The sequence below is a fragment of the Neovison vison genome, chromosome 12 (genome assembly GCF_020171115.1).
Source record: "Neovison vison isolate M4711 chromosome 12, ASM_NN_V1, whole genome shotgun sequence".
Taxonomy (NCBI): Eukaryota; Metazoa; Chordata; class Mammalia; order Carnivora; family Mustelidae; genus Neogale; species Neogale vison.
The window spans coordinates 101007511-101021246 of record NC_058102.1 but is presented as its reverse complement, the minus strand read 5'-3'; the positions used below and the strand labels follow the sequence as shown (position 1 = coordinate 101021246).

At 52.5% G+C, this 13736-nt stretch overlaps 1 protein-coding gene across 3 annotated transcripts; it reads left to right on the top strand.

The window, feature by feature from the left end:
* Window positions 1-5556: 5556 nt before the first annotated feature.
* TAC3 (tachykinin precursor 3) lies at window positions 5557-13329 on the top strand. 3 transcript variants are annotated; one of them, XM_044227554.1, is made up of 7 exons: window positions 5557-5742; window positions 6307-6425; window positions 9594-9699; window positions 9888-9917; window positions 10392-10445; window positions 10839-10913; window positions 12987-13329. In XM_044227554.1, exons 2-6 carry the CDS (start codon window positions 6312-6314, stop codon window positions 10910-10912), a joined length of 378 nt encoding a protein of 125 aa, XP_044083489.1. In that variant the 5' UTR covers window positions 5557-5742; window positions 6307-6311; the 3' UTR covers window position 10913; window positions 12987-13329. The 3 variants fall into 3 exon arrangements, with proteins under 3 accessions (XP_044083489.1, XP_044083488.1, XP_044083487.1); XM_044227553.1 differs by having other exon boundaries at window positions 9591-9699; window positions 13048-13329; XM_044227552.1 differs by having other exon boundaries at window positions 9591-9699.
* Window positions 13330-13736: the final 407 nt, after the last annotated feature.

Here is a 13736-nt window from a genome sequence, read left to right as displayed (position 1 = left end):
ATAAAATAAGTGACTTTCCAAACATTTGCTCAGTGTGGGTGAGTCCCTGTTTCCTGGCCTTCACAGGACTTGTACTTTGACTGCCCTCGCCCCCTTCCCCCTCCTCAGGCTCCTTGGAGCTAGCAAATGCAGATAATAAGAAGGGAAATTGTCTCTGGCCTCCTTGACCGGCTGAGCTCTGGCGGGGTTTGGAGAGACTGGGGTGGAGGTGGGGCAGCCAGCGATGGGGCTCAGGTCCCAGGTGGCCAACGGGCTGATTCATTAAGTGTGTCCCTGGAGGGAAGAAGTGAGGATCCCTGTCTTGTCGGAAACTAGGATCCTTTGGAGATTTAGCCTGAAAAGAGGCCCAAGGCTGGAGGGCTCATGTGAGCTGAGGTGAGCTTGGGAATGCAGGGTCCCCTACACCCAGGAGTTACCCCCTCCATCCCCCAGCTCATCACTGGGCTCTGCCACATGTGCCCCCCCCAGCATCCTCTTCCTTTCTGTACACCAGAGATGCTAGGCTTCTGCCAACAGTTTTCTTGCTAATCACTGCCCAGCAGCTGGGGCCTGCAGCTGGTGGCACTTGCGGGGGTGGGGAGGCTCCTGATCCCAGACTCTCCCACCCCTAGGACTGCCCCCCTTCATTTATTTCCCTTGGGTCACTGCCATTATTTTTTTCTTAATTTTCAACTGTCTCGCACCATCTCGTCCCCTTTTCTCTCACTAATATCAATACGTAATATTTTGTATAATGCTCTGAATATCTCCCCTTTCCCTTAATATCTGTTTCCTTATAGACTCTGCTTGTCTCAGCCTCTCCCACCCCCGTCTCTACCTTTAGGGAACAAGCAGCTCCTGTGTTTGCCATAAAATGTAGATGTGTGCTCTGTGAGAGTGGACAAATGGCCGCCTTTGTTCCTGTCTCTGGATGTCTCTCCCTCATTTCACCATCCCTACCTTCCTTGCCTCTTGCCTGTCTCGACCACTGAGCTCCCTGTGCCTTGAGGCTGGGGTTTCCCTCCACCTCGAGCTTCCAGAGCTTCCATCATCAGCAGGCGGCTCACGGCCCCAGGTAATCATGCCTGCGGGAGCCCTGATTAACTTCTCTTCTTGCCTATAGATTAATCTCGCTCTCTGAGCATCAGTCCTGTTCTGGCACACCCCGCTCTGGGCTGGGAGAGGGCACAGGGAGTCTGCTTTTCCTGGGCACATGGGGGGCTGTGTTCTGAAAGAGGCGAGCTCAGGCCCCCAGTCTGCCTCCCGCTGCCCCCCCCCCTCCCGCCCCAGCTCGCCCCATCCTTGACTTCTCAGAATCAGGCCGAGGAGGAGATCGTGTCTGGCGAGAGGGGGCTGGTTACCAGAGCCTGGCCGCCCCCGCTCTCCGCCTCATCTCCTGCTCCCAGGGCCCAAATTGTCGTCACTTTCCTAGTGAAGTGTCTGGTCATTTTCAGAAGCAATTTCAGGAGAATATGCAGCTGCTGCTCCCCATCCTGCTCTCCTTCCCCAGGGCTGAAGGCACTGTCTGCTCTCTGGACTGGGGAGAGGTGCGGGGGAAGGGCTGCAGTCCCTGTCACCCTCCTGTCCTCCCTCCAGCTCTCATGTGGACTGATGCTAGTCTGAGGAAGGGTGCGGGCTCATCTCCTTTATTCTCCCATCCCTCCCTCCCCTGCTTCCCATCTCTGCCTCTCTTCTGGGGTCAAGGAGTGTGGGTTTTCATCCCCCGAATCCTCTAGGGGGGCTCTGCTGTCCCACCTGTGCGATAGGGCTTGAACTGGCTCCACTGTGCCGGGAGAAGCTGCCATTCTGCTGTCTTCCTGCTCAGCCAGTCCAGCATTCTCGAAGTCTGAGTGGTTTCTCTGAGGGCTCGAGCGGGGGGCCTGGAGGCCCCTAGGCCCTGTGAGGAGCCGTCCGAGTGCCTCAGCTCACAGCAGCTCTGGCGCCGTGTTCCTGGCTCAGCCCACCCCCTCCAGTTCCTTGTTGAGGGCCATCCGCCAGCTGTCGCCCGGCTGCAAGACTTGGCAGGACACAGAACTGCCATCCTCCTGTTCTTTTCTGGTATCTCCGCCTAGGGTCTGGGCCCTCCCTTGCCACCCTGCAGCACCCCTCCGGGAGGCTGGGGGAGTTGCCGTGTTGCACCCGAGCCCTGCACGTGGCGGACATATGTTGGTCATCGTGCATCACAATGCACGCTCGTCGGTCCCCTCTTCTACCAAACACCATCTCGGCTCCACAGAACACATACTGTCCTGGCCTCATCTCCAAACCACCCCAGCAACAAAGAGGGGAAGCTCCAGTGGGAGGATCTGCTAGGGACCCTGCTCCTCTAGGCTGGTGATGGCTGTCCAAGACGTGGCTCCAGTGAAAAGTGTGTAAGGGAAAACCACCTAGGGGCTCAGGAGCTGCAACACGCACTCCACAGGGCATTTGCACACGGCATGGGGGGGCAACATGAAGCCTTGCCTGCCCCAGCCCTTCAAAGCCTCCCTTCTTCCTCACCTTTCTGGCTTCATTTAGCATCAGCTCTTTCAAGTCTCTGCTCATCCCAGAGATCAAGAGGAGATCAGTTCTCCAGTTCTCCCTGCCATGCCCTTGCTTCCCCCGTCCTCGGCTCCTGCCATCCTCTGTGAGAGGCTGCATCATCAAAGGACATTATTCATTGTGGACCTTTGCTGAAGCCCTGCTTCCCTGCTGCCGGGGTGCGGAGGCAGGGATGGAGGGTTGGGCAGATGGAGAGAGGCTGCCTCAGAGATGGGACCCAGGAGCCTTTAGTTCTCAGCCCTCAGTCTAACACGCCTCCTACTGCTCTCCACCCCATCTCCCACCACCCCGGGTTCCTCCAACCTGCCTAGCCTGGACTCCCTTCTCCAGACTGGTATGGGGAGGAGAAAAGGTAGGGGATGGCTGCAATTAGAATCAGCACCTGAGCTTCTCCAAGGCATGAACCCGCCATGACATTTACATGTAAACAGGCTCCAGCTTCCACCCCTCATCCCACTGAAGGCTCCTAAGCCTGGGTCCCGGCCCATGGTTGGCCCATACAGCGCTGTAATTACCTGGATAATGGGAAGCTTTAAATGAGGCCCCACTAGCCTCTCACATTATAAAGGGGCCTTAAGACCCAGCTGCTGCCCTCACCAGGGGTGAGTGTGGGGCCATGTGCTGGCAGAGTGACTTCTGTCAGTGTGGCCTGAGTCCCAGGTGGGTGGCTATTGGGGGTGTGGAGTAGGGAGGCGAGTATCTCAGCACTAGCAGCACTGAGAAACTCTGTGGGGGATCCACACTGTGGGCTGCAGTCAAGAAGGAAGCTCAGGCTTCCTTTTCTGGTTTTCTGAGTAAATTTTTATTGAGCACTTATTGTCGGGAGCCACGCTGGCAGAGCAAGAGCAGGATGGCGCATGTGCTTTTGAGGAGCTAGATGTGATTGGCTGACAGCTTCTGTAAGAGGTGCATGAACACTGCGTGACCCTTAGGTGGTGGAAGGGAATGATCATGCGCGCGCTGCATGTAAGGGCTGCTCATTGGCTGTTGCAAACTGTATATATATGCGTGAACTTCCGTGTAGGGGAGGAGTGCGGGGCCGGGGGAGCGGTGGACCAGCACTGGTTCCCGGCCCTGTGGCGCGGTGCCCGCGGCGGAGACCCCCGGGGCCCCCAGACGGGGCTGCTTCGAGCGGGGCGTCCCAGGGACAGGGCTGCCCCCAGATCGCGGCGCAGGAGGAGAGGCTTTGAAGAGAGCGCAATAAAGAAGCTTGCCACCCTGTGTGCCCCCTGGTCGTTCTTGATGGCGAGAGAGACAACTTATTATATGCCAAACGCTACAGAGCTAAGGATCCAGTAGTAAAGAGAACAGACAAAAGTTCTTGCCAATGGAACGCAGACATTCTGGTGGGGTAGACAGGCTGTAAAGGAAGCATTTAGCATATGGGATGTAATTAATGATGAAGAGAAGAAACAGAAGGGGGATATGGAGTGTGAAAGGGCGGTTGTTTGAAGTAGGGTGACTGGGGAAGACGTTGGTGAGCGGAACATCTTTGGAGTAAATACACAATGGCTGTAGTTCTCCTCACTGCCCCAGAAGGAGAAGAGAGCAAGGTCCCAAATCTCCAGGTCTTTCAGAGAGGGGGAGCACCACTTCCTCTGGGAGAATTAATCGCTCCCTTACTGGTCAAAGTTCGTACCAGTGCAGTAAAACAAAGGGGAGGTTTGGAGTGAAAAACACACAAACAAAACCTGAATTTATGGCTCTTCTCTGGTAGCTGTATGTCCTGGAGCACGGGACTGACTTTTTTTTTTTTTTTAAAGATTTTTTTTATTTTTATTTTTAAGTAATCTCTACACCCAAAGTGGGGATTGAACTCAAGACCCCAAGATCAAGAGTCATCTGTTCTCCCTATTGAGCCAGCCAGGTGCCCCAGGACTGAACTTTTTGAGCCTCAGTTTCCTCCCCTGAAAAATAGGAAATGCTAAGAGTAACAATGGCTCTGACGCTGTGTTCACTTTGCTGTCTCCCCACCCCACCCCGCCTGGTTCCCTTGAGCAGCATCTTGTCTTTCCAGTCCTCCTTCCATCCCAGCCCAGCTCTGACTCTGACTCTCGCCTGGGGCTCCACCTCAGGTATGAAATGAACAGCACGAGCTCCTTCAACAGAGTGGGAAAGGGAGGAGAGGCTTGAAATGTCCAGGGAGAAGATGCCTGGCTGCAGGGAGGCCTCAGAGAGGGGGAAACATGTAACTGTGAGAAAAAAGAAGCAGCTAAGAGATCAATGCTGAGCTGGGCTGGGCCGGACTGGGCCGGGCCGGGCCAGGGAGAGGAATGGGGGGTGGTGGTGGTGACAGCTCCGCCACCGTGTTCTTTTCCTCCTTCCTGAGATTCTAGCAAGAGGAATAGAAGTTAGAACTCTGGAAGAATGCCGCAAAATCAGGCTGATTATGGGCTGGAGAGGGAGTGGTGTAGGGAGAGGTATTTGCCCTGTGAAGAGGGAGGCAGACACTGGAAGTTTCTGCATTATACAGCAGGGGAGAAGCGCTGACCCATCACTTGGTCCTCAGCAAGTGATGGGTCAGCTGCAGCTGGAAGGAGGACAGGGGGAGAAATGAGAATGGGAAGGGATGCCAGACTCACCTCCCAGTGCTCAGGGGCCTGTGTCTGGTTGTCCCCGGAGTGTGGGAGGGCCAGAGAAGCACCTGCCTGAAGTGCTTCTGGTCTGGCAGTTGAGCCTGAAGGTTTAAAGGGCAAGGAGCTGGTGGGTGAACAATGAGGAGAACGAGACTCCGGGACCACACCTACTGAGCTATACCCAGCATGGACATTTTGGTACAAAACATACACGACATCATTCCTTAGTGCGCCCAGCTCCGGAGCTGTTGGAAAGTGAGCACACTGCAGGGCCTGTGTGCGCGTGCGTGTGTGTGTGTGTGTGTGTGTGTGTGTGTGTTTGCCTGCAGCCTATAGCCTCCTTTTTCTCCACTAGCCTCCCCCCTCCCCACCAGCCACCCTGGGATTGGTGATTCGCAGCCCCTCCCCCGGCTCCCCCAGACCCTCCCAGCCTTTATCTGTGAGCTGGGCAGGAGTTCCTGCCACATCCTCAGATCCCCTCCACTCCCAGCTTCTCTCTTCACGGAGGCAGCAATACCACCAGCCTGTGTGTGTGTGTGTGTGTGTGTGTGTGTGTGTGTGTGTGTGGTAGGGGAGTGGGCAGAGCTCCTGGCCAGCTCCCTGATCCTCTTAGACCACCTGCCCCAGGCTCAAAGCTGTTCCACAGGTAGGCACGAGTGGGAGAATGTTGGAGGGACTGGAGCTGGCACCAAAGGACAGAGGCCAGGGTTAGGAGGCAATAGAGGTGGCAGCTTATGGTCTCGGCACTGGGTACAGGGAAGGGAAGCAGAAAGCGCTGATGTGGGTTGAGAACCAGTAATGTTTGGAGCCTGTGGGTTCAGACTGATTCTTCTAATACTAGAAAGTTTTGCCTAAGTCTTGGGTTATCTGGTGCTAGAAACTAGAATCCAGGATCCCTCCTTAAGCTGACTTAGAACGCGGACCTGTGCATGTACTATGAATCTATCATCTTCCTCGGGGGACAGTTGCAACACAGCTCGTTGCCAGGTGCTCAGTGTGGGGAGATGTGTGATGGGGGAGCAGGGACACCGATCCCAAGGGCTGGCCATCCTGCTCAGAGATACTCTCCCTGGACCAGGGCTTAGATGGGAGAAGGGAGGCTGGGGAAGCAGGGTCAAGACAGATTGTCTCAGAATGTCTCCTGCCCCTGCACACATGCTGTATCTTCCCTCCGCTCCCCCATTCTTGTCCTGTCTCTCTGTCCTCTTAGGCACCATGCGGAGGGCCCTACTGTTTGCAGCCATTCTGGCCATCAGCCTGGCTTACAGTCTGGGGGCTGTCTGTGAGGACTCACAGGAGCAGGTGGTGCCTGCTGGGGGGCACAACAAGGTAAGACACCCCTTCTAGCTGTGCCCGCCCCGGCGGAGCTCGGACCGACATCACGAGAGCCCACACTCTGCCTGTTCCACAGCTGTTGAGAGGAAAGTGGGACGGGTGAGATTGTGAGCTACCTGGGTGACGCACCAGAGGGTGGGTTTCCCTGCCTCTCCGGGAGCGTCATGTTCTCACTGTCTCTAGCTATGTGGTCTAGGTGGGGGGGGGGTCTCAGTCCCTCTGTGTGTCTTTGATAACACTGTACCTAAAAAGTGCCCTACTAGTATGTTGTGTGGTTGGTTGATTGACTGGCAACCTGGGAGCTGGATCCCAGGGCGGGGGGTAAGCTAGGGTGGTCTTGCTCAGTTTCTGTCCTTTGCAGGGGGCAGATACTGTCCACTGCCTAGATGGGAGGACATGCAGTCAGAAATTCTCTCCCAAATGGTCATTTTTAAGCCATTTTACCTATCAGCTATGTATATCATTTTGTTTCCAAAATTCGAATAGATTCTATTGTCCCCTGCTCATCCACCCCCAGTGATGACAGGTGCTCCCAAGACCCCCAACGCCTTCTTTCCTTTCTCTTGCCCCCACTCTAGCCTCTGCTTGGGATAGGGGGCAAAATCCCTACAACACAGACTTGGGCCTGATTTCCAAAGTTTCTCTGAGAAAGAGAACAGGAGTTGACAGTGAAGGGGTACAGGCAGAGAGCAGGGAGGAAGTCTTTTCAAGGTTTTGAAATGACAGCAATTACATTGATACCCATGCTTTTAAGATGGTTATAGATGGAACTTATTACAAATTCAGTGTGTGAAGTCTAACTGCTTCTCCAGCTCAGATCTGTTTAGCATCTCATTACAGGAGGTGGGCAGAATATTTGAACAATCTGGGGAAAGCGGCTGCCTAGGAAGCCGTGTGCTGGGCAGAGAGAGAAATCAGTCTTCATCTGTACATGTCCCAGGGCACAATAGGCTGGTGGTGGCTGCTGCACCAGATCCAAAAGATCAGAACCAATTCAAAAATACAAAAAACAGGCACGCCTGGGTGGCTCAGTTGATCAAGTGTCTGCCTTTGTCTCAGGTCATGATCCCAGGGTCCTGGATCGTGTCCCTCATCGGGCTCCTTGCACAGTGGGGAGCCTGCTTCTCCCTCTTCCAGCGTACTCTCTCTCTGGCAAATAAGTAAATAAAATCTTTTAAAAAAATATGGGTGCCCAGCTGGCTCAGTCGGTAGAACACGCTACTCTTGATCTCAGGATTGTAAGTTCAAGCTCCACATTGGATATAGAGATTACTCAAAAATAAAGTCTTTTAAAAAACACATAAGGAGTGCCAAATATGGGCTGGTCTTTATGTTTGGAGCCCAAAGTTCCAGCTGGAGATAGAATATCTGGATATATTTTTTTAAGACAAGCTTGCTTCAAGGTCTTTTCCTCTTGGTTAATGAAAGGGAGAGATTGCCATTTCACCTTCCCTCCGACGGTCTGAGAGGACGAGGGAAGTTGGGGTGAGGTAGGGTAGGATCTGTGTGTGCCTAGGCAAGTGGGTTGGTATGCGCAGGGGTACATTCCATGTAAATGTGCTGCTTGCGTGCTCAGCAACCCAAGGACATCTGGGCGAGAGAGAGAGAGAGAGAGAGAGAGAGAGAGACACCGCTGAGGCTCAAGGTGAGAATCTCCAGACATGATCACAGTCACTGTTTCTCTGCAGCTGTAATTAACTGGCTGTGTGGTATGTGCCCACCAACCATCTAGCTGTGCCCAGGTTGCTAAAAAAAATCACCAAGGCAATGAGGAGTCCCTGCCTGGCAGCAGATCCAGAATGGGGTTCATTTGTGGAGGAGGAGAAGAGTCATTCCGAACACATAGACTTCCAGAAATTCCAAATTCTATGTAGAAAGCGATGGAAGGGGGGGCGCCTGAGTGGCTCAGTGGGTTAAAGCTTCTGCCTTTGTCTCGGGTCATGATCCCAGGGTTCTGGGATCGAGCCCCACATCGGGCTCTCTGCTCAGCAGGGAGCCTGCTTCCCCCTCTCTCTGCCTGCCTCTCTGCCTACTTGTGATCTCTCTCTCTGTCAAATAAATAAAATCTTAAAAAGAAAGAAAGAAAGAGAAGGAGGGACAGTCAGAGGCGGAAACCTATGGAAAAGAAAAGAGAGTGAGAGGTGGTGAGAAGCTTAGCCAGAGAAGCATGCGCCATGAACACAGCGCAGGGTGGGGGGATTTTTGGATCGCCCCTGGGTGCTGGCTGCCTGCCTACACCCATCCTAGGGACTGAGTCCTGTCTGTGACTCCATCATGGAGTACAGAGGACACCTGCTCTGTCTGACAGGGCTTTCTTGGCATTCATGGCTCGCTCACACAGTGGGGCAACGATATCCTGGAGCAAACTGGTTCTGCATGTGCCAAGGAGAACAGAACATAAAATCTTTATGTTCTAATAGCCCTTCTCACTGAGATGCGGTGGTAGCTGGGAGAGAGCCCTAAGAGACAGTCCCTTTTGAGCTTGGGAGATAGAGTGTGACCAACTAACTGTCCCAGTGTTCCCAGACCACCAGCTTAAGCACTACAGTCCTCGCATCCCAGGAAAGCTCTCAGTCCCATGCAAACCGGGACAGCTGGTCTGCCTCTGAGGATGCCCAAAGTGCTCCCTTCTCCAGGGCTTCTCAAATCTTGCTGGGCACACCTGTCACCTGGGGCCCTGGTTACAATGCAGGTTGTCGAAGTAGGTCTGGGATAGGACCAAGATTGAGATAATGTATTTCTTTTTTTAAAAAATATATATTTTTTAAAGATTCCATTTATTTGAGAGTGAGATAGAGCATGAGCAGGAGTAGGGGTAGAGGGCAAGGAAGGAGCAGACTCCCTGGAGCCTGATGCGGGACTTGATCCCAGGATGCTGGGATCACAGCCTGAGCTGAAATCAGACACTCCACTGACTGAGCCACCCAGGCGCCCTGAGATACTGTATTTCTAATAAGCCTATAGTAGTGATGATCCTAGTCTGTGGACCACACTTTCAGAGCCCACTTCTCTTCCAGTATAAGCCAGAAGAAATTCTGAAATTTACAGGATGTCAGGTTCAGCTGTGGTGGGCTCAGGAAGAGGCTGTCCTTTGTGGGGAGGGGTGAGTGGATTAAGAGCAAGCCTCCTGCCTCAGCCCTCTTTGTTTCTGTCTCTTAGAAGGACTCGGACCTCTACCACTTGCCTTCGTCCTTGCTCCGGAAACTCTATGACAGCCGCTCTGTCTCTCTGGATGGATTGCTCAAAATGCTTAGCAAGGCTAGCATGGGTAGGAAGCAGCCCTGGGGAGAGGGGGTTGGGGGGCAGGATTCTGATGATTAAAGAGGCTTGGGAGGAAACTTCGGGTGGGACGGAGACTGAAGATAGCTTGGTGAGTAATTGAGGGTTGTGCTCTGAACCCCCTCTGTCACTTTCCAGATTCCATTCCCCACCAACTCACTGTTCTTGCTTTCACAGACCCTAAGGAATCGTCACTTCCCCAGAAACGTGAGTAGTGTCTTCTCCCTCCCTGTCTCTGCTGACCGCTTGCTACAGCTCCATGGGCATGGGTCCCAGTGACTACTCTGGCTGACCCCATCTCAGTTGGACCAAACAATCTGGTGGCTGGAACAGCTCGACCAGCCTTTCCTGGATGTGAGAGGTCACTGGGAACCAGAGGAAACAGGTGTGAGGAGAGTGTTGGACACTCCCTCCATCAGCTGGTCATTGGGCACCAAGAGAAGACTCTAAACCAGGCATCTGTGGGGGCAGAGAATTCTTGAAATGTGGAGGAGGGAGAGGTGGGCAGAGAGGGTGAGCTTAGGGGATACCCTGATAATTAGGGAGTCATGCTGTGGCATGATAAAGAACCAAAGACCAGAAACCCAATTGCAAAAGTCTTGATACACGTCTGGGGGAACGCATCCCCATTCCCCACTTACCCCATGATCACTGTTGGCAATGTTGGCCCTTTCTCTACAGGTGATATGCATGACTTCTTTGTGGGACTTATGGGCAAGAGGAACATCCAGCCAGGTAGGTGTGGGTGGAGGTACAGTGGGAGGGCTTAGGGTACTACTAAAGATATGGCAAAAGTCAAGGGCCTCATATTTGTCACCTGAGAGAAAGACAGGGTTTCTCTTAGCTATAATGAGGGTTCCTTGGCCCTTCTACCCAATCAGGTTGGATACACAGTCCAGATCTCCCTGGGAACACAGTGGGGAGACCTTTATAAGCTAGTCCTGCTGCAGCCGGGAAGGAGTTGGAGGGGGCCCTGTCCTTCCTCCCCATCTCCCAAACACAGTGTACCTCTTCTTTCCAACTCTATCTTCCAACACTACCCTTAGTGGCTAGCACTTTGCTTTTGGGTCAGGGTGAAGGTCACATTCAGAAAAATCCCTCCTAACTACACTATTTACTTTAACCCAGACACTTCTATTGATGTAAACCAAGAGAACGTTCCCAGCTTTGGCACCCTCAAGTATCCCCCCAGTGTGGAATGAGGTAAGGATTGTTGGTCAGGAGAGGAGAGGGGACTCTGTGTTTATGTGAGGGGAGGTTGGGGGGGGTTGCCAGAGAGGCATTTCCTCTGACATCACAGGCATTAATACTCATAATTTTGCCCTAAAATGCACTGTCAGTGCCCAGCACACTGTCTGTCAAACATACCGTCACTCAGGGGGCATGCTTGTCTGAAGAACATGTGCACACACATGCACACATGTGCATGCACACCTGCCCCACTTGCCCTCTCTTGCCCCAATATCATGGACCCTGGCTGACGCTCGAGCAGGCGTGAGTCGTGGGACATGGGGAGCGAGAGGTTTTCCTTGTGGCTTCTCCGATGGTCAACTTCAGTTGTTTGGGATCCCTTCTCTCATCATCTGTATACACGACGGAGAGACTGTCATCTGATAGTTGCAGGCACCACAGCCAACTCCCGGGTGAAGTGTTCTGCCTCCTAGGTAGGCACAAGCCATTCAGATCTTGACAGGGTCTGCTGTGTAATTCTTCACAAGGGTGATTTAGGAAGAAATGCAACGAACTCTGAAATTTTAGGGGGAGTAACTAGAAACTGCATCTGAGTTGCTCTGTGTGGTGTAATGGCTAAGAGCATAGCCTGCATTTGACTCCTGATCTGTAGCTCACTGGCTGTGTCCCCTTGGCGAAGTTACATAACTGTTCTGTGCCTCAGTTTCCTCATCTGAAAAATGGGGGTGATAATATTATTTCGCAGGGTTGTGGTTTTGAGGATTGGGCATAGGTAAAGTGTTCGGAACAGTGCCTGGCACAGCGTACACAGTGTTGTGTGTAATGATGATTGTGGTCTGGGAGGTATGGGTCATGTCCCAGGGTCCCTCCTGGCTGACTCTGGTCTGTCTGCTCTAGAGCTGTCTGGGCTGGACCCTGGGCTTGAGTGGGCTGACAGATCTCTCACTTGCTATGCGAGCATGAGAGTCCCCAGGGGAGTGTCTAGTCAAAACATGGAAATTTCCGTCTCAACCCCATCTTCCCCCACATAGCAATAGCAGCCTGAGGGATGGCTTTCTTTGCACTACCTTCTGAAGAAAGAAGGTGTGGGGGGAGAAATAGAGAGGGATTGGAAAGCCCATGTTCCCACAGAGAGACTCCTGTCCCTCTCCCTGTGTCTCTGTTACCCACGGTCATTGCTCTCAGGGGAGACCAAAGGAGCAAGAGCTCTCGATGGCTCTTGATGAAGCTTCCTGTGCAGGGCTCCTTGGGCCCGGAGACTAGGTCTAGCCCCCCATTCAGTGCTGGGTGAGAGGGCACAAAGAGCCGTAATGACCGTAACTCGCTGATTACATGGTCCTTACCGTATCATTTTGCTCTCATTAGATGGTTATTTTAGTCCTGCCGACCGCCAGATAATTATACGGGCAGCTCTATCTGGATGACATACTTTCCCCCAGTGCTATGCATCGGCCATAAAGATAATTACAGTGCAATTTTGCCATAGTATTTTATACAAATGGTGGAAACAAGTGCATTGTGGAAATCTACTTTTAATGTTCGCCCGGTGAATCCAGGCTCTTTCAGAAGGGCCAGTCGCATAATTGCAGCCTTCGTAATCTCACCACTGATGGAGCATTCAACCTGTTAGGAGCCAGGAAGAACAGCACATAAAGTCCCTGGGGGCTGGCATTTAAAGGAGATTAGATGAGATGGATCAACACAGTTCATTGGGTCATCTTATTTCATTCATGTGAATCTATTGACAAAGGACGTTATCCCTGGGCCTGAGCTTCCTCTGGGAGGTTTCTGGAAAGAGGAGGAGGGCATGGGTGAACCTGGGGGAGCATTAGCATCGGGACACAATGAATGGGGCTTTGTGTGGGCCTGAATCATGGGGATTCGAGGACGATAGATAGGGACCCTGTCACTACACCGTCCTGTAGGTGTTTTCAAGTAGCATGGTAAACATGCGACCAGAAAGGAGCGTGCTCCTGTGGCTAGGATTTGGTTCTCTAGTTTAAAGGCTACACAGAGAGCTGAGGGCTAAGACTTCTATTCTCTTTCTTCCATACCTTACATACCCCCCCATCCCTACTTCCCCAGCTGGTGGCCGGAGTGAGTTTTACGAGACAGAAGATGTGATTTCATATTTTCTGGTCCCCAGCACTCCACTTCTGGACCCCTGGGCTGCAACATGAAGACACCTGTCACCCCCTCCCAACCCCCAGCTGCACGATTTCCCTTTCTTTCCTCCAGCCTTGTAACATCCCTGCACTTGGACTCCTTCTCCATCCCTCTACTCCACAGTGATGTAGAAACCACAGACTGGGCACCCTCAGTCCCCGTGGGCATTGACTATAGATTCCCCTGAGGTTTCTGAAGTGTCCTCCATCAAAAATATGATGTCTCTCTCTACTCCCCAACAATAAAGGATTTTCAAATATGACCCAGAGTGTTGTATTTGTTTCACTGCTTGGCGGGGGAGGGGAGTGTTCTCTTCCTTGACTCTTCCAGCTACAGCATACACACCTACATGATATGCATACATACATGTATCATAAATCAATGGAAGCATCTTTATTTTGTACATATATTGATTTTCCCAAAAGTGCCTTAGTCAGTGCTTCAAATAATTAGTATTGGAAGATTTATTTAGTAATTTAAAAATAAATGAACGAGGGGCACCTGGGTAGCTCAGTGGGTTAAGCCTCTGCCTTCAGCTCAGGTCATGATCTCAGGTCCTGGGATAGAGACCTGCATCAGGCTCTCTGCTCAGGAGGGAGCCTGCTTCTCCCTCTCTCTCTGCCTGCCTCTCTGCCTACTTGTGATCTCTCTCTCTCAAATAAATAAATA

Bases quoted from the DNA above. Each gene is read 5' to 3' on its own strand.
- TAC3 (XM_044227553.1), top strand. From the start codon at position 6,312: ATGCGGAGGGCCCTACTGTTTGCAGCCATTCTGGCCATCAGCCTGGCT. The intron at 6,426-9,590 runs GTAAGACACCCC...TCTGTCTCTTAG, and splicing joins CTGCTGGGGGGCACAACAAG to AAGGACTCGGACCTCTACCA. The intron at 9,700-9,887 runs GTAGGAAGCAGC...TTGCTTTCACAG, and splicing joins GCTTAGCAAGGCTAGCATGG to ACCCTAAGGAATCGTCACTT.